At 40.3% G+C, this 19,117-nt stretch overlaps 1 protein-coding gene across 5 annotated transcripts in view; it reads right to left on the reverse strand.

Annotated features, from left to right (window-relative positions):
- Positions 1-19,117, reverse strand: part of LOC111867118 (ras association domain-containing protein 1) — an 84,178-nt gene that overhangs the window by 7,354 nt on the left and 57,707 nt on the right. For all 5 annotated transcript variants that reach the window (XM_023856664.2, XM_023856656.2, XM_033752598.1 and 2 more), the window contains 4 exons: positions 14,219-14,406; positions 13,216-13,314; positions 2,200-2,387; positions 1,102-1,217 (listed from right to left, as the gene is read on the reverse strand). In XM_023856664.2, coding sequence (XP_023712432.1) covers positions 1,102-1,217; positions 2,200-2,387; positions 13,216-13,314; positions 14,219-14,406 — 591 coding nt within the window. The remainder of the gene's footprint in view (positions 1-1,101; positions 1,218-2,199; positions 2,388-13,215; positions 13,315-14,218; positions 14,407-19,117) is intronic.

Here is a 19,117-nt window from a genome sequence, read left to right on the forward strand (position 1 = left end):
TCTGCGCTGAAAGGGACCAGGTTCGAGTCCGTGGATGCAGTGAAAGCAAAAGCGACGCAACTCTTGAAGAGCATAACACAAGATGACCTGCAGCACTGCTTCCAACAGTGGAAAATTCGCATGGAGCGGTGTAGGGATCGGGGAGGGGACTACATTGAAGGGGATAACATTTCGACTGTCTGATTTTTTTTTTATAAAGGGTTAGAGCATGAATCCGGTTTCTTTATTGCCACACCTTGTATAAATAGATTGTTGTAAGGTTATTCACACTGCACAAAAACAAATCACAGATTTCCCACATCAGAAATGTTTAAAAGAAAAGTTACAGCCTTTATGCCATAAACAAACCTTTTGCATGATCTGTTTTTGAGACAATCAACAAAATTCAGCATAAGCTTAATGTAGATTACATACATTACATGTGACCAACACAAAGCAAAATTAAATTTTCGTACCAGTTTTCACTGTATAATACCAATACCTAAGTTCTCTTAACATTCTTTCTGTAGTCTTCAAACTAAGACATACAATAGGCAGATATGAACTTGTGCATTCTCTTAACCGTAGTGGCTGGAAAAGTAAACAGTATATCATAATTACAGTCTGCATATATACAAACCACATTCTTGATATCTACTCAGTATTTCATGCAAATATCTTTAGAAGTATGCAGTGCATGAGGAAAATTACTTATCAGGCAATCATATGCTTGCAAAGTGCACATATTAAGCAGAAAATGGTTACATGGAAATACTGCAAGAGCTACAGCTATTAGAAAATATATACATGCATCTCTTTACTTAAATACAGTCAACAAATATAACAGACCGGTAAAAGCTGTGCAAATAACACTGCAGTGAACTGTTTCAGTGTTAGTGCACACACAAGTCTGTACAAAATTTTTGCAGGATATCTTTCTGTGCGAAAAGCAAACTGACAGAGAGACATGCATGGCTTTTGATGACTCTGCACAGCACAGTTATATTAAATATTATCCATTACAGAGTGGGTAAATATTTATTAACCATGACTAGAAGTCACCCAATTCAACATCTTCTAGAAACGCCTTATAATATTTCATATTTATAGAACATTACTCACCCTTTCTAGTCTCCCCTTGTTCATAGTAACGTTCATATAAAGCAAATTTCCGTGGATTGTCTACCACCTTAAATTTTTTAAGAAGTGCTTTGACCACTTCATGTGTGGTTGTTTCACTAAAAGCAAGGAATGATAAATCAATTAAGGGAAGACACAACAATGAACACACTCAGAGATGGTGGTGAAAATGTTAAGCAATAAGCATCACCCAAGCCTGAGAACTTAAATAACAGACTAACTTACTAAATGGTTCACGGTCTTCCTCAAGAAGTTCGCAGTTCCCTGCCTTTGGAGAACCTGAATATTCAGCAATATGTTCACAAAATCCTGTCAAAGGAACCTATCTTGGGACAGTTCCATTCAGTTCAGATCTTCATGCACTATTTTTCCATGCCCAATTTTTAATTATATTCTCCCATGTACACCCCAGGACACCGAGTGTTCCTTCTTCCATCCAGAACATTGTATGCTTTTCTCATTTCTCCCATGCAAACCACACATCCTGCAAATCTCATCCTTGATGTAATTGCTCTAATAATATTATATGAGAAGTACGGATCTGTTGGTTTGAGGATTTTGCACTGGATTCTCATTCAGCGAGTTCAGAGTTTGGTCCCAGGTGAGATAGGTGTGCAGATCTGTTTACAGACTGAAACCTTCAACTATCAAAGATAAAGTGCTGGGAATGTAATGGAGCCCACATTTAGATGAAGGTCCCTCCATCAACTGTCATTCTTATGATCACCCAGTCATTTGAAGTAAAAGAATTCACCATACAGGTTCTCCCAGGTCACAATTTGATTCTACACCCTTGCCTAGATGGACAGAGGCCAGAAAGTCCAAAGATCAAACAGACAATATATGGATACACTAGAAATAAACAATGTTGGTGAAAAGTATAAAATTTTGCTCCCCATTACAGAAATCTCTCCATTTTTCTGCCACTTCTTTATATTTCCTGGGTACAGATATCTTACTCAGAGGAGATTCAAGACTATGTAATACTGTTAACACTTGCTCAATTGTAGTAAATAATTCTTATATAAATACAGTAGACTAGAACTTCACAGTTCAAGATACACAGTCCAAATGAAGTACCTTGTAACATGAAGAGCCTTCACTGTGTCTCGTGGCAGGTAGAAAGATGTGAGGGTTTTCTCCAGTGTTTCATCATCCTTAAGAATATCATAAATGGAAGGTGGACGTGTACCAGCTACAACACTGATTGGTCGACATAAATTCATGTGGACTCGGATAAATCCTCGGAATGTGGAGCCATTTTCTTCCTATAAGCAGGGCCAACGTACACAAGAATTTAATGTTCTAATTATTTTCTGAGCCTCTCTCTTGAAAACTGCATTTAAATTAATAATACAAATCTATTCCAAACACAATAATATAGATCAAAACATACAGAACAATATGACTATTTATTCAATCATTCTGTTGCTCTTTTTTGAGATAATGTCAACAATGGCTGAAGGTAGAAAACAGAAGAGAGGACGTGCATAACTAGGAACTTCACAATTTGTATTCTTTACCTAATACTGATATGATGTTTAAATCAAGAATAATAATACTGTAGCGTGTAGACCCATTATTGGGTAGCAGCTGCAGAAAAAACAGGTTCCCACGGCAATGAGTTCACGTGCAACGATACAGCAACTGTTGGAAACGGTGTTTTCTATGTGGTTCATGCTGAGTGGCTATACAAAGAGGGCATCAGCTGAGCTTTAGTCAGCTGTAAGTCAGTCTGTGAAGAGAAGACTAGGATGTTTGTATGAGATGGCCGCCAGCCTGGGAGTTAGTTAATTGGAGCAAGAGTTCAGAGTCGTCGAGTATTAGCCACAGGGCAACAAAGAGAGTGCAGAAGGTGAACAATCTCCATTGTTAGAAGCCATTACCAGGAAATGACTAGTGCAGACTGTAACAGACTGTGAACACTAGTCTGTGTGCAATAGTGATTTGTTAAGTGTAGTAAGGGGTTGTATAAGTGGCCAATAAATCAAGTCAGCAATCCAAACCCCATCTATAGTCACCCTACCATGTGATAATATAAATTGGCCATGTAGAATGAGAAACATGCATATACAGTTTTGATTAAAATACCCAGGAGATGAGGCAACTTAAGCCACAATTTATTTTACAGGAATACAACGCAAAAATATAAACTGGATTGTGTCATCCCTGAATAAGATCCAATGCTAGGTTTTAGTGAACATGACAATCAACAGTCAACTTCCATAAAAGCAAGAATTTGTTGTCAAGGTGAATAACCATCAACTGCTCGAAAAAGATTCTGTACCACTGTTTGCTGATGGCCAGTAGCATGGATTTAGCCCATCACTTTCTTCACGGGACTAAAATGTAAGAAGTGTGATTATGAAGAACAGCCCTTCATTTCCACAATAATTCTTCTAGAATCATGAAAACAGTAATAACATTTGGGCAATGACAAATTATATACAGGCATGAAGTAGGAAACATGAGATCACAACATATTTTGAGTTAATATTCCAAATTATTAACTTAACTTAACTTACTTATGGAGCTGAGCCCTTCTTGAGGAGAAACCAAATCTGCAGCTACTCAAGAATTTACCAGCATTTTATGGAACCCAAAGGTTCATTACCGTGTTCACAAGAGACCTTCACTGGTCCCTATCCTGAGCCAGATCACTCCAATCCATACGATCCCATCCTATCTCTCTAAGATCCATTTTAATACTGCCCACCCACCTATGCCTTGGTGTTCCCAGTGGTAAAAATATATTTTAGCAACCTGCGTAATAATTAGTTAATTTTATTACTTAAAATTCCATGTTGTGGTGATGAACAACTGCATAATCACCGAAAATTAGTGACAGTTGTAGAAAGGAACTTAATTTCAAATAATAAAGGGTCAAATTTTAGAAACCCATGAAGAAATGCAGCTTCAGGAAGAGAAATGATGGGGGTACAGCTGACAATATGTCCCATACACATTATGAAGTAACCTCTGCATTATGTATAAATACCTCCTCTTCCATAAAGCAAACGCAGCTTAAAACCAAAAAGCTGCTGCAACCTAGAGGTCTGCAGGTTGAATAGTGGTGAACGGTTTCAGTAGTATTCCCCAGGCCATCTAGGCGATCTTTATTCTTAGTGTATTAACGATGTTTTCAATTGCTCTGATTATATAATGCCAAAAGATACAATCATTAATGAACGATTAATTGGAAAAAAGGTGTGCAAGGAAAACCTCGGTCAGAATATCCATTCTCCAGGCCAACATTTGAACCGGACCTCGGAGCACTAGGAGTTAACCACTCGATAGCGACACTCGGTGACATTACCTCTCCCGCCATGTTTTCCTGTCTCAATTTACAATCATCCATGCTTACTAAAATGACATAATCTTCAATCTATAACGCTGCAAGAGTGCTTAGCCACTCAACTACTGTTCCGTGTTCATCGGAGGAACTTCCGATGAGCTTAGGGGGGCAAAGCAGTGCCATGAATGAAAGCTCCGTGTCTTTCCTACGAAGAAGGCCGAACGTCAGGGTGTAGTGGTTATCGTTCCTTCGAGTTTGGCAGATTCCGGTTTAGCTATTGCGACCAAGGTTTTCGTGGTTGTCCTTAGTCGGGCCCTTCAAAGACAGATGCCGGAAAATAATTGCAGAACAGGCCACAATCGCTTCCTTCCTAGTCTTTCTCACGTCTTCATTCATAATAGTCCTTCCGTTATATAACCTACGCAGTTGAGAAAATTATTAAATTAACCGGGAAACAAACCGATGAAAAAGGCACATCGCCATTACAGAGAATCTGTTACCGAGACATGTGGCTAAAGTTTCAACCTTCTACGGAAATACGCAATTTTTCGCAGGGGAAAAATGTTTCTGTGAAGATGGATTATGGAGCATAAGCCGTATTTATTATACGATGAAACTATTTTGTCTCAGGCCTATGTCTTGCTATTTAATTAGCGAAATTCAGTTGTGAGCATCCGTTTATAATGCGTGCTTTCAATGAACTCACGCCCAAGCAATGTGTATAGTTTATCATCATTTATATACAGTCAGAACTTGCTTTTAAGACACAACGCGTTTCAAACGAACCGTAAATCGATGTCTATTGTCATATCGATGTAATATTGTGCTGTTGGTCATATGCCTGACCATAGATCACAAATCTTTTTTTTTTAATTTTATTTTCAAAAAGAAAATAGAAATAGAAATGTGAGATTAAATCAAGTATATGAAAAGCATTAAGAATTTGAAAATTCTACGATATGTTAGCAAAATAGTCCCAATACACTAGTGCAATGGTCTTACGTGGCCGAGCGAAGTAATGCAGAACACCAGACTGACCGGCCACCATATTCCGAGTTGTTTGGCTCTGTTCAATGGCATCCAAACATGCCGCTGGATGCACAGTAGTCCAACGAGAGATGTAATATATTCGATGTAAATGCAGGCAATCAGGAATAGAACGGTGGTAAATCAAAACCCATTTATACTACATAGGACATTCACTTCGCTAGGTCAGCATTTTCAGGGCTCGAAAGTCCTCACCACCATCCCGCAATGCCAGAGACGAGAAGGAAACTTCTCCCTTTATACAATTTACCTAAGTAAGAAAATATAACTAATTACAGTGAGTTTCCTTGCCACCGTTTTTGAGAAGCGAATTTTGGCATATGCTTTATGTGTCAGTCCCACTTAATGAGAAACGTTACTGACACTCTACACGGTAAGGTGCTTTTCTAAACACTTGAATTTATTCAACTCGTTACAAAATTCCCACAGCTTGGTCATTATCAGAAAATCAGCCACAAGAACATATAATAGTGGCGTTAATTTACTGATTCTTAGAATCCCTTACAAAATGGAAATCTCGATGTATCAATTATGCTTACCCAGTCCCCAAGAAACAAACCGCTTGGAAGATCCTGCACTGTCAAGCCCCTCTCCAGAAGTGCTGCCTTTAGAAGAGACATATTGTTCTGATCGTAACTTCAACTGATTCACATGAAGAGCATTAACAGTCAATTTTTACTGCGGACGGAGATGCAATAAGCATAGTAACTCACTTCTATACAAAAGACAACGAATCACTTCTAATGTCGCGTCACATTCACCCGAGATTCGTTTACTTCTGTGGTTAACCCCCTTAAAGTATTAAGAAACGACGGAAATGAATGAAGTCATATCTACATCCTGTTCCGTATATGATAAGCATGGTACAACACTGATACTCACAAGTAGAGCTATGCTGCTCAATCTGTTTGTAAAACCAAAGTTTGAACAATTTAGCGCATACAAAGGTTGTACAAAAACTTGGAACCACTACAGATACTGTGCACATTTCTCTATTAATAAGGTGTTGGACCACCTTCTGCCTTCAATACAGCCTCAGCCCTTTTTGGAATTGACTCATATAAGCTTTGGGCACTCTTGTAACAGATTTTATACCGTTACTCTTGAAGAACGTTTTTAAATTGCTTTAGAGATGCTGGAAGTGGGGATCTATTTAATGTTGATTGTTTGTACACTGTTTCTCTTTCCTGATGTATTTATGCTGGTAGCTTATCGATAGACAAGCCCCAAGTTCTTTCTGATTCGAGTCCATCTTGGCTTTCATTTTCTTTAGATCTACGTCTGTCTCGGCTCGGTTGGTTCTTATTTCAGCCTTCATTTCAGCCAGCAGGAGTGCCATTTGTTCCACGCCCATAGTATGGCGATATAAAGATCCAGTGTCTTCAGTCCAATTATTCTCTCAATCCGATCCTTTCTAATCCAGTTATCCCATGTCTGACACCAGTTGTCACGTGATAGAGTGACTATAGACGGGGTCTGGCTAGGCAGTTGGATTTACTGAACTTTTAAACAGCTAGTGACTGCACAATACAAATCGTTATCACACACAAACTAGTGTTCTCAGTCACGGTCTTCACTGCGATGCTTGCTAACGTCTTCCAACAGTGGACGTTCCTCTGCCTCCAGGTTCCCGAAATGTCCCTTGGCCACAGCTACCAGCTTCTAAAACTCACAACTGACCATCTGCTTGAAGACTGACTGTTGGTCATCGACACATGCCCCAACAGAAAACACCTCTCCCAACAGTTCATCCATTGTTGCATGAACGCGATGCTTATCAATGGCTCTGTAATTGATGCTTTAGGAATAATGTGGCGTACAGACCCGTTGCTATGCAAGGATCTTGAAACAAATGAGACAGCGGCCATTGGTTCGTAACGGCCGGTAATCACGTCAACAACATCCGGGCCATCACTGGGCAACCGTCCGCAAAACAATAGGAGAACTGTTGGGGGCGGTGTTTTCTGCTAGGTCCGTCCCGAGGTTATATAACGAGGACCCCAGGCCAGCTGAGGGGGATTGAGAGAGGTAATTTGCGGGATATTCACCGGACAGGAAGGACCTGAGAGTGGGAAGCTGATGAATCTCTACTCTTAACATCCGTTACCTGGAAACGGCTATTGAAAACACTGGGGGGAGGAGAAGACTTAGTGTTTGCAGCAGTGATTTTTAAAGTGTGGAGATCCGGGATGGAGCTGTAATTGTAACACTTATAGTTCCGGGCTGTGTCAATAAATCCAACATCCAATCCACATCCCATCTATAGCATACCACTAAACGTGACAATCTGGTATCAGAAGTGGTCGGATTAGAAACTGCATTGGATCTTGATCGTTATAACGCCATACTACAGAAATGGATCAAACGACAGAACTGATGTTGGCAAAGATGGATTCCTTTCAAGAAAAAACTGAAGCCGATCAAGCAGAAATGAAAGCCATGCAACAAAAAATGGACATCAACCAAGCAGAAATGGAAGCCAAGCAACAAAAGACTGATGCCAATCAAAAGGAAATAAAAAAAAAAAAGACATGTAAACCAGCCAAGATGGATGCCGGGCTAGCAGAAATGAGGACATTGCGAAGAGGCTACGGCCTGCCAAGAAGCGATAGAGGCCTGCCTGGAGAGGATATAAGAGTCCGAGGCGAAGCATGAGGAGGTCCTGAAACCTGTCAGAGCACCGAAGAAGCGACATGGGGATCGGAATCTAGCCGTAGGGCACCGCGGTCAGCCGAAGAAGTGGACCCAGGGCGATGGTGGGTCCCGGAAGAAGATGGCCGCCGCCCGCAGAGGGATGACCCGCCGGCCAGGAGTGGCACGGCTCAAGGGACACGGTCATCAGGGACCACGCAAGGACAATGTTGTATTAGGAACCCGGAAAGGACGGAAGTTCGGGAAGAGACATCGGGCGAAACCGGAAGACATCGCTAGAATAAGGACCCAAGGCTCAAGACATCAGCTACGACTGGAAAGCGAGGGAAATATTAACGAGACATTCAAGGAGACCCTAGGGCTGGATATGGTGAAGCAAATGGCCGGATCTCCCGACAGGATTCGAAAAATGAGTAACTGGGCATTGTGGAGGAGTTAGCCCCTTCCGAAACGAAACAAGAGACGGCACACGGAATAGAAGCCATATACAATGTAGGAGCACTGACCACTCTCGGAACTCTTGGCCGCACCAGCCGATGGAAGATGATGGTGATAAAACTGGACCGACTGGCACCCTATGAGGGAACCTCTCAGGATGCGCAGCTTTAAGGAGAAGTGGGAGCGTTTGGAGATAGGTTACAGTGAAAACCGAGCCACGGGAAGGAAAGCGAGACCGGCCACAGATGTTGCAAGCACAGCCCTCGAAAAGAAATGATGGTACGCCTATAGGTTACTTGGGATGAATAGCCTTAAGGGGGGAGGGCAATGTGGCGTATAGACCCGTTGCTACGAAAGGGCCTAGAAACAAACGAGACAGCGGCTGTTGCTTGGTAACAACCGGTAAACACTCAACAATATCCAGGCTATTGCTAGGCAACCGCCCACAACAAAATAACTACTGGGGACGGTGTTTTCTGTTAGGTCCTCCCCGAGGCTATATATAACGAGGACCCCAGGTTAGCTGAGCGGGACTAAGAGAAGTTCAGTTGGAGTAGGGGATTCAGTGAGTTCAGTTGTGGGATATTCACTGGGCAGGAAGGACCTGAGAGCAGGAAGCTGAAGAATCTCCACTCTTAATATCCGTTACCAGGAAACGGCTGTTGAAGACACTTCGGGTTGGAGAAGACTTAATTAATTGCTAGTGGGGTGGGACTAAGTCCCTTTTACTGCGGCCACTTCTGGCCTATTGTACCAGCCCCAGATGATAGGTGAGGGTGATTGTGGAGCAATTGGTGGAATGAAGATTGGCAGGGGAAACCGAAGTACTCAAAAGAAAACCTGGCTCAGCGCCTCTTTGTCCACCACAAATCCCACTTGACCAGACCCGGGATCGAACCCGGGTCGCAGCGGTGGGAAGCCAATTACTAACCGCTTGAGCTACGGCGCGGCCCTTGGAGAAAACTTAGCGTTTGCAACACTGATTTGTAAAGAGTGGAGATCAGCGATGGCGCTGTAAATACAGGGTTATTCAAAAAGAATGAACCGATTTTATTATGCAATATTTTATTAAAGGAAAGTAATACAAAACTCCAGCCAAGTCACAAGTATTCTACTCACAATCAACTTTTATTTCCTGTCTTACAAGTGTTCAATGTGGCCACCCCCTGCAGCACGGGCAACATCAGTGCGATAAGAGAATCCCTCCCAGGCGCGTATCAGCATATCACGATGCACTGAGTTAATCGTTGATGTTATTCGCTGTTAAGGTCATCGAGGTTAGTGGGTAGCGGTGGAACATAAACGTGATCTTTTACATATCCCCACAAGAAGAAATCACACACGGTGAGGTCTGGGGATCTCGCAGGCCAAGCACAAAGAGCAAGGTCTTTGGCCCCCTTCCGACCAATCCATCGCTGGGGCACTTTTTCATTTAAAAAAGCTCGGACCATCAGGTGCCAATGGGGCGGTGCTCCATCTTGTTGAAAAATGAAGTCATGCGAATCTGCTTGCAGTGAAGTGAAGAGACAGTTTTGGAGCATATCGAGATAAGTTTGTCCTGTAACGGTTTTTCCTTCAAAGAAAAAGGGACCATAAACCTTGTCCTCAGACACAGCACAGAAGATGTTCACCTTAGGGGAATCTCTTTCGTGCTCAACTGTTTCATGTGGGTGCTCTGTTCCCCAAATATGCACATTGTGACGACTGACTGTGCCGCTCAGTGAAAAGTCGCTTCATCATTAAAAATTAAACGTGAAATGAAGGTTTCGTCTTCCAGCATCGAATCGCAAAATTCCATCCGCTTCCTTTTGTCATCATTGGTGACTGGTGTCAAGTGCCTGAACGAGCTGCAGTCTGTATGGTTTCAAATGTAGACGTACTGTTTGCACACGCCAGACAGTGGATTGAGGGATCGCAATCTCACGGCTAGCTCGATTTGTTGACTTCCGCGGGCTCCTCTCAAACGCAGCACGGATTCTCGCCACTTGTTCCTCCGAGACTCGTGGTCGTCCTGGACTTTTTCCTTTACACAGACANGAACAAGTCCTCCGGGAGGGACTTTAAGCCGTGGGTCCCGTGTCGTAGCTTTACAGCATGTAAAAGAACCTCATATCTCCAAAGGAGGTCACTGAGCCAAATTCAGGACATTTCCCGCCCAACAGTAGTCTCTAACGCCTCCGATAGATGGGGGAAGCATTATAGATACCGCCAAGCCAGTAGAGGCGAACTCGCTGGCTCGGTCGGGACTGATGGTACGCACCAATATCGGTAGGGTATAGAGACTGGTAGAATATCATAGAGGGAAGCACAATGGACCAATACTGGTCTAAGTGCATGGGGAAACCCACCCTCTCTAATAACTAACTAACTAACTCCTCTTTCAAATGGTCGCTGACTCATTCCATGACGATGCTTGAGAACTGAAGCAATGCATCATGAAATCGGTTCATTCTTTTTGAATAACACTGTACTTCTAGTTCTGAGTCGTGTCAATAAATCCAGTATCCAATCCATACACCATCTATAGTCACCCATAAATCATGTCTATATCCTTTGCAGAGTCCTTTTGCCTACAAAAAAAAAAAAACGCACAACAGAACGCTGATCTTCGGTAGTACACCCTCAAGCACAGTCGCCATTTTGACTAATGAAACCAGCCTCTGTACATGCTCACATGCATCTGGTACCTATACTGTCATGAATCTGGATAGTGTTGCTACATAGTGACACATGTAGAAAACCTATTATGTCCATTACAGCTAGTTTTCTTCCATTTATGGCCTATTTATTGACTCTCCCTCGTACTTCAGAATCTTGATACTGAAAGCACTGTTAAATAACCCATTATATCTATCTACTGTTATTACAAATGAATACATATCTTCATCAGTATGACCCTTCTTCTGTCATGTTGTTTTTGCAAGCTTCCTGACTTTTTTTTGCACAAAGGTCTCCAGTCTTTTGAAGAACATATCCTCATATAACTCCACACCAGTATTCATTTTAAACATGAAATTGTGTCTTACAACAAGTTCTTTCACCAATGGGATTCTGGTTAGGATGGTATGGTGGAAATCACAATATATTTGGAGCAACTGATCAAGAAGGCAAGTTTTTTGGTGGTTTATGAATTTTAACAAGTGTCAACAATTCTGACAAAATCATTAATGGTGAGAAAGGATTTTCTTTTCTGTTGTAGCAAGTTAATGATCTCTTGTTTTGTTCAGATGGATATCAGTGTCTTGCTTACTTTGATGTTCGAGTACAATGCACTTTCAGTTACAACCAATTCTGCAGGAAGATTTGGAATCAGTTTCTCCTTCACCCATTTTCTATGGTTACTGGTGTCATTTGATCATGACAGTCACCATGTGTGATCCAGAATTCCACATCACCAGAGAAATCAATATAAATCCCTTCTCCCCACCATGGTGGATATTATTACCTTTCACTCTTTGAAAGGGAAACATGAAGTCCTTCATTTCACCTTTCTGCCCATGATGTCCTCGAAAAATATTTAATTCATCCATGTAAATTACGGGTTGATTCATGTCCCTATAGTAAGAAATGCATTTCAAATGACTCTCTCAAAAGTCTCTCTAGTATTATTATAGTATTCTCAAAGAGGATCTTCCATGATTCTTTGGTGATTTCCACACAAAACCAATGATTTGAAAATGTATCTCTTGTTCTTCTCTTTCTTTGAAATTTGTTTATATTTTAGAGTTCTATCTTCTGGGTTGTAATGTTGTGTAATCTTTTGAAAGTTCATGAATGTTTCAGAGCTCTGCTTACCGCCTGCTTCAATCCTGTAAATGGAGGGGACATGCTCTTCTGAAATATTGGTTGACTTTCAATGGACTACATGGCAGTATGCCCCAAAAGATAGAACCCTTCATAATCATAGCTGTTAGAACGTCAAACCCTACAGCATATTTTTCTTTTCATAACATTTTGGCAGTGATGTACAATTCATCAAAAGTGCTTCACACAACAACACAAAAGAATCACTGAAAGTGTAGAGACCCGTTACAGGCTTTCATACTTCTTGGGCACAATGAACAAGCACTTTGCGTTTTCTTCTCCTCTTATATTTTTATGTTCCTTTGGAAAATTTTCATGGTACCATGGAAACATCATATGTAGCGGCAGTTCATACTTGTATTTCCAGTGGGATGAAATATTTACCTTTTAATTTAATTCCCCCCAAATTTTGCAAGATATTGTAACATGTAGGGTGCTACTCATGATGAAAATAATGGGTTCTAGTTTGGACGATTGGATATATTAGCACCTTGGTTACAAGTTCTGTTAATCACACTTAAATTCAGCGCCATACCTGATTTACACAATTTCCAGTTCACCGTTGCACACACACTAGGATAGTCCATCTTCACTAGTCATGTTCTGGCAACAGATCTCAACACAGAAACTAGCACTTCTACTCACTATGAGGATGTGGATATGTGTAAGTGTATGTGAGTATCTTGTACTATGGTGGGACAAAACCACAGTCCACGAAATCATTGATTGTAGTACTATTACAGTGATTATTCAATCCTTACCTTATCATTTACAGATTATCAGAAATTAAAAACATATGAAAGATGTAAATTCTATCACAGAATATATTAAGTATATCTTACAGACGAAAAACTACTTACTAATGTCATATCAAGACCTGAGGGATTGGCAGCATTGTATTCTGTGATTAGGAGTTGCAGATGTTCACGGGTAACTCTCAGGCATGTTCCAGCATCTTCCTGCACAAAAATAAATACAAAAGCTAAGAATATACTGTTGGAATGATTTAACACCAACTAACATTACACTGTTCTCACACTATTTAGACTGTGCTCCTACCCAATGGATAATAATAATCACTTTATAATGGGCTAGATATGAAGCTGACTTTCTCCATTCCTTCTGCTGCTGAGGCCTCTGATTACATGGAGCTTTCCCTTCTGTTTTTTACAAACTTCCATAATGTAATGCAAATATAAAGGGACACCTTTTGGAAGTTCATATAGTTAGTATATTTTAAGGTGGATAATTAATTATGGCTTTTACAATAACTACTGCCCTTTAAAAGTACTGAAATAAGAAGGTGAGCTAATCACTCAACAGTGACGTTCAGATGGTTTTTATACCAGCAAAGAGAGTGTATCTCTAAAATCCACGTGGAATAATAATGATTCACCATTAACATGTGTTCTGTGTTTAAATATGGCAGTGAATATTCTCTGTGGTTATGTACACAGTAAAGTTTGAGGAATGTCTTTCAGGATGTGATGCCATACAGTCTGTCACATCCCAGAAAATTGTACCCTTCACAGTCAGTGCTGTGAGGACCTCAAATCCAACAGTAAAGTATCTCCATAGTATTAAAGTAAACGTAAGATCTTGTGATTAACGTTTTAGATTTACACCTAGTACTTGAGCTTTAAACATTCCAGCTTCTTACACAGCTATAACTGGGTTGGCATCTCATTTCAGATGGTTATAATCATGAAATCACATCAACCTTATATCAGTCATGAGGATAGAAACAGAGGAACTTTCTGCAATACAGGTTTCTTATGTCAAACATCTCATATGGCTAAAACCCAGTAAGAATTTACTGAATCTCAATGTCCTTCTGGAACTAATTTGAGACCCCAGATTCACCTTTGAGGAAACTTCTTGCAGTAAAGGTTCTAGGCTTGGATCAGTAATCTCTTCAAGGCCAACTACATGTTCCACACCCTCCAATTCTGCATCTGGTACAGCAGCACCTCTGTCTTCAGTATCATTCTCACCACGGCAGTCAAGTTTTACCAAATTTCGGCACTGAGGATGGCAGGTATAGTGACAGTCTGAAACAACAAATTTCACATGTGAAGTTTTCATTATAAATACAGGATCTATGGATAAAAAAATCAAGTATCTTGATGTATTAATGGTGCTAGGCAAAAGGGATAAAACCAACTTTTATTCAAAATTATTAACAAACACACTTTTAAAGTTGCATTTACTATACATTTATGCACAATCTGGGAACATACAATTTACCATTCCTGCAAAGACTTGTTCTGAAGATGGTGTTGGTTATCTCTTGTAATAGCAGTGCAGCTATCATTGAACTTAATGCATAAATGTACATCTTGTATAGAATTACAGCTTCTTCCTTCCTCCATAAAATATGAAGCAATGTTACTACCACACTTCAGTGTGCTCTATCAGTATAAAGCCTATTAATGATTTGCCTGACTCATTACTGCCAAAGGGCCACAATGAGGCAGTAAAAATTTCAGACAGGGCACAATTTCTTTTCATCTAACCAGTGACTTGGACTAGATGCATCTGTAGACAAGATAACAGCAACAGTTGATAAATATCCTACTTTATTTACTGTAACAATTATAACATTTTAAAATTTATATTTACGTAATTTCTGATTAATCCTTATGAACGAGTAGTTCAGGCTCATGCATGGTATTCAGAAGCTGAAGGGTTCAATTCTCACCTCAGAGACAGGCTACTCTAAGTGATGTTTTCTATGGTTGTCCTCAGTCCCTCCAAGTACGTGCCAAGTTTGTATCTTAAATTAGACCATGGCCACTTCCATTGACAGTGCTTCCAAATCATTATTCACTAATCGCACAATTCAACACTGTATAATCTCAGGTTTTGAAAGTATTGTTAATGAAACCAAAAGTAAATAAATATACAGTAGAACTTGGTTATAACGTCATCAAAGGGACCTAAAAATAGTGTCGTTATAAACGAATGTCGTAACCGAAATGGGTACTTCCACAGTAGCCTTATGTTAGTCACATAAAAATCTACCAAAAAACCGAGTTAAAATGTTGCATTTTTTAGTGAAATACGTAGTTAAGTGCAGACTAACGTAACATTAACGTGGAATTGCCCAAATGTGTAATATCAAAGACACATTACAGCGCTTTTCACTGACAATACACACCACATTAATACTGTACTGTATATTAAAGGTAGGCCTACTCACCAAATTACAGTAGATTACATCAATTGTTGTGCCTTACTGTACCTAGATACGAGTACAGTAATCAGTTATCTTCATCTGTTTCCTGTTACTTGCCCAATACACACTTTCTAAATTACGTTAACAACCTGCCGCATCCTCTTGCACTATTCACGCAGTCCCAACCCACACCCTTGTTTTCTTTGTGCATNTAAAACCCACGCTCCTCTTGCAGCCCGCGGTCATATTCTTCCAGGACAGTCACGTCAGCAAGTAGAGAAAGTGAGGGTGGGCAGACACATCGAACTTTCCCACGATATCAGAGAAATTCAGGAATGAAAATGACGTTACATACAAGGTTGATGCATTTGTGCATGTCGTACTAAGCAAGGTATAAAAACAGTTGCTTTATGAGGAATTAGTTCGTACCATTGAATATTTGACGCAATAGACAAGGTGTCGCAGAAACCGATGTTGCTATAACCAAGTTTTACTGTATAAAATAAACAATATTATTTTTGAAGTGTTTACTACTTCAGACATGCAAAAGTGAAGGCTAAAATTTTCAATTACTTTATTTACACTGTAGCTCAAACAATTTCACCAGTCTTGACATCTTCTATTTGCACTCAGCCTACAAGTTTTGGGTTTGAATTCATGTTCTGTTTTGTTTGAAATATTCTTACACTATCATACAAAGATGTAAGTACAAGTAGTTTGCTTTCGGTTTGAGCAGGTCTGGTAAAAGGTAAAGTTGTCCTTGTGCTTAACTAATTAAGCACTATGCCACGAAGATGTATGGCAGAGTGGATCTATATATATATTTTGTGTTCTATGCTGTCATTCTTGCCCTTTCATTCCACATTTTTAAACCTGCATATTTAATTTAACTAAGAAAAAGCTACAAATCAATCAATAACTGCACTGGGGGATGGAGATGCAGTTTATGATGAGGACAGTAACTTGTCATTGGTGAGAACATATTACTAAACAGGAGTTCCTCAAACATTTCCAAAGTTGGGTTCAAAGGATGCAAATATACATATAAAGAGGCAGAGTACTGAGAAGTGAACAAAGTTGGTGTGCTCTGTGTTCAGTAATAAACATTTTTACAATAAATGGAACTACAATACATTCTGAAATAGCGTTTACTTTTGGATTGCAATCTGTAAGCTGCTCTTAGTGACATTAATGATAAGCCATAACTATGCCACAGTTTAAGATACTATCCAAGCATCTAAAAACGAGCAAAAGAGAACCATGCTCAATGCATTTTTTTTAGTGAATTACAACTATCATTCTTGAAATATGTGTAGCATGTTCAACGAGAAGTATTCTTTGCAAAACTGTAATGTTAAGTGATGTGATGACAGAACATAACATTGTACATCGTTCTGTATTAGAATCTATTTCTGTTCCAAGTGATCACCAGATCCTTTCTGCTTTCAAACGCAGCTGCTGTTTTTGCAGAACACACAATCTGGGAACTGCCAGCTACCCACCATCACAAAGCAATTTACAAGACAGCATGGGTCTGTATCCTACCTGAAGAGGTATCAGTTTTTGCAAGTGTGTGTGTATATGTGTGAGTGTGTGTGCTCGTGGGTCCACGTGTCTGAGAGCTGGAATGGCTCAGTCAGTAAGGTGGCTAGCTACACATGGGGTGACAAGGGCTTAATTACCAATGGGACAGAGGCTTTTCCTCTGCCAACAGCAATTGCATTTGTAGTAACTGCTAATCTGACGATTCAGACGGTACCAGTATTGGATGAGAGAGTTATTAACCAGTTGTTTCTCTGCATATGATTTAATAAAAGCAAAAACTGGTTTCAATCAGGGAATATTTTCAAGTTTACATACTGCATTACTCGTATGTTGCCATAAATTACAGACTGGGGTTTACATAGTAGTCTCGACTTTAATTCTTGCCAGATACTAACACAGAAAACTGCAGTGAGGACTAACGATAAATATTTTGTTTTGCCACATTTGAGGCGGTTCTTCATGTTCACCAGACACAGTTAACAAAAAAAAAAGTGTAGAAAGATTACAAACAATGACTTTACCATATTAGGACTGAAGAGAGATGAAGTGATGGGAGGATTGAGAAAACTGCGTAATGAGGAGCTTCATAACTTGTACTCTTCTCCAAATATAATTACAATGATCAAGTCAAGGAGGATGAGATGGACAGGACATGTAGCACGAATGGGGGAGAGGAGGAATGCATACAGGATATTGATGGGAAAGTCAGAAGGAAGGAGACCACTGGGAAGACCAAGACATAGGTGGGTGGACAATATTAAAATGGATTTCAGAGAGATAGGATAGAATGGTATGGATTGGATCGATTTGGCTCAGGATAGGGACTAGTGGAGGGCTCTTGTGAACACGGTAATGAGCCTTCAGGTTCCATAAAATGTTGGGAAGTTCTTGAGAGGCCGCACAATTGGCAGCTTCTCAATAAGGGCTCAGATCCATGTATGAGGACTTATCAATACCGCGGAACTAAGCGGTCATGGCCTACTAGTATTTCAAAGTTATCTTTTAGCATTGCATAAATGGACTAAGGAAAACCAAGCAAAGCTTCAGTCAGGGTAGCCTGTCTGTGGGACCTCCGAATGTGACCACACCATAATGAGTGCAAGAGGGAAGTACTATTTTGTTACCCGTATAAGTTTGCTTACCCATGAAGCTTCTGAGATGTATTAGGGAAGCCTTCAATCGATCCTCGGCATGAACACCAACTATTCCTTCTGAGGTTTTCATAGTCTTTCATAAATTCAAACCGTTTTCTCCCTAATCCTTTCCACTTCAACCATGATCATCCTCTACCATCGGATGCTATATAATCTACACATTTAACAGACAGTCGTTAAATAACCTCCGAAGTTCATACAGCTTTGTTAAACAGTAAATGATCAACTGATCCTACGAGCGACTTATCTGTATGGAGCATACCATTCCATCACACGAACTCTGAGCCGCTGTGGTAGGTTTTAACACACTAGGCCAATGGTAAGAGCGTTTGTAACATGCAACTACACACTTCACTTATGAAATTACAACAGATTCAACTGTTATCGTCAAAGACAAAATTATCCCTGCCGCCAGGCTATTCTGATTTTCCCGTTGTCTTCGTCGGTACTTTCAGGTAAAGGCTTTGAAATAGTCCACGACCTCTTCCACCACCATCCTTCTCACTTCATTTTTGATCATTATTATATCGCGATGCTCATCGACCTATGCGACTGGTACTAAGCTACTCGGTCTACGCAACTGATACTATGTTACTCGACCTACACAACAGATATTATGCTACTAGACGTACGCAATTTATGCTATGCTACTAGGTCTACGCAACTGATACTATGTTACTCGACCTACGCAACAGATATTATGCTACTCGCCGTACGCAATTAATGCTATGCTACTAGGCCTACGCAACTGATACTATGTTACTCGACCTACGCACATATACTATGCTACTCGACCTACGCAACTGATACTATTACTCGATCTACGCAAATGATGCCAACTTCTTACGAAATTGCTACACAGCTAGCCAATAAATTCCCTGTTTT

This window comes from Cryptotermes secundus, unplaced genomic scaffold (assembly GCF_002891405.2).
Source record: "Cryptotermes secundus unplaced genomic scaffold, Csec_1.0 scaffold277, whole genome shotgun sequence".
In the NCBI taxonomy this organism is placed as follows: domain Eukaryota; kingdom Metazoa; phylum Arthropoda; class Insecta; order Blattodea; family Kalotermitidae; genus Cryptotermes; species Cryptotermes secundus.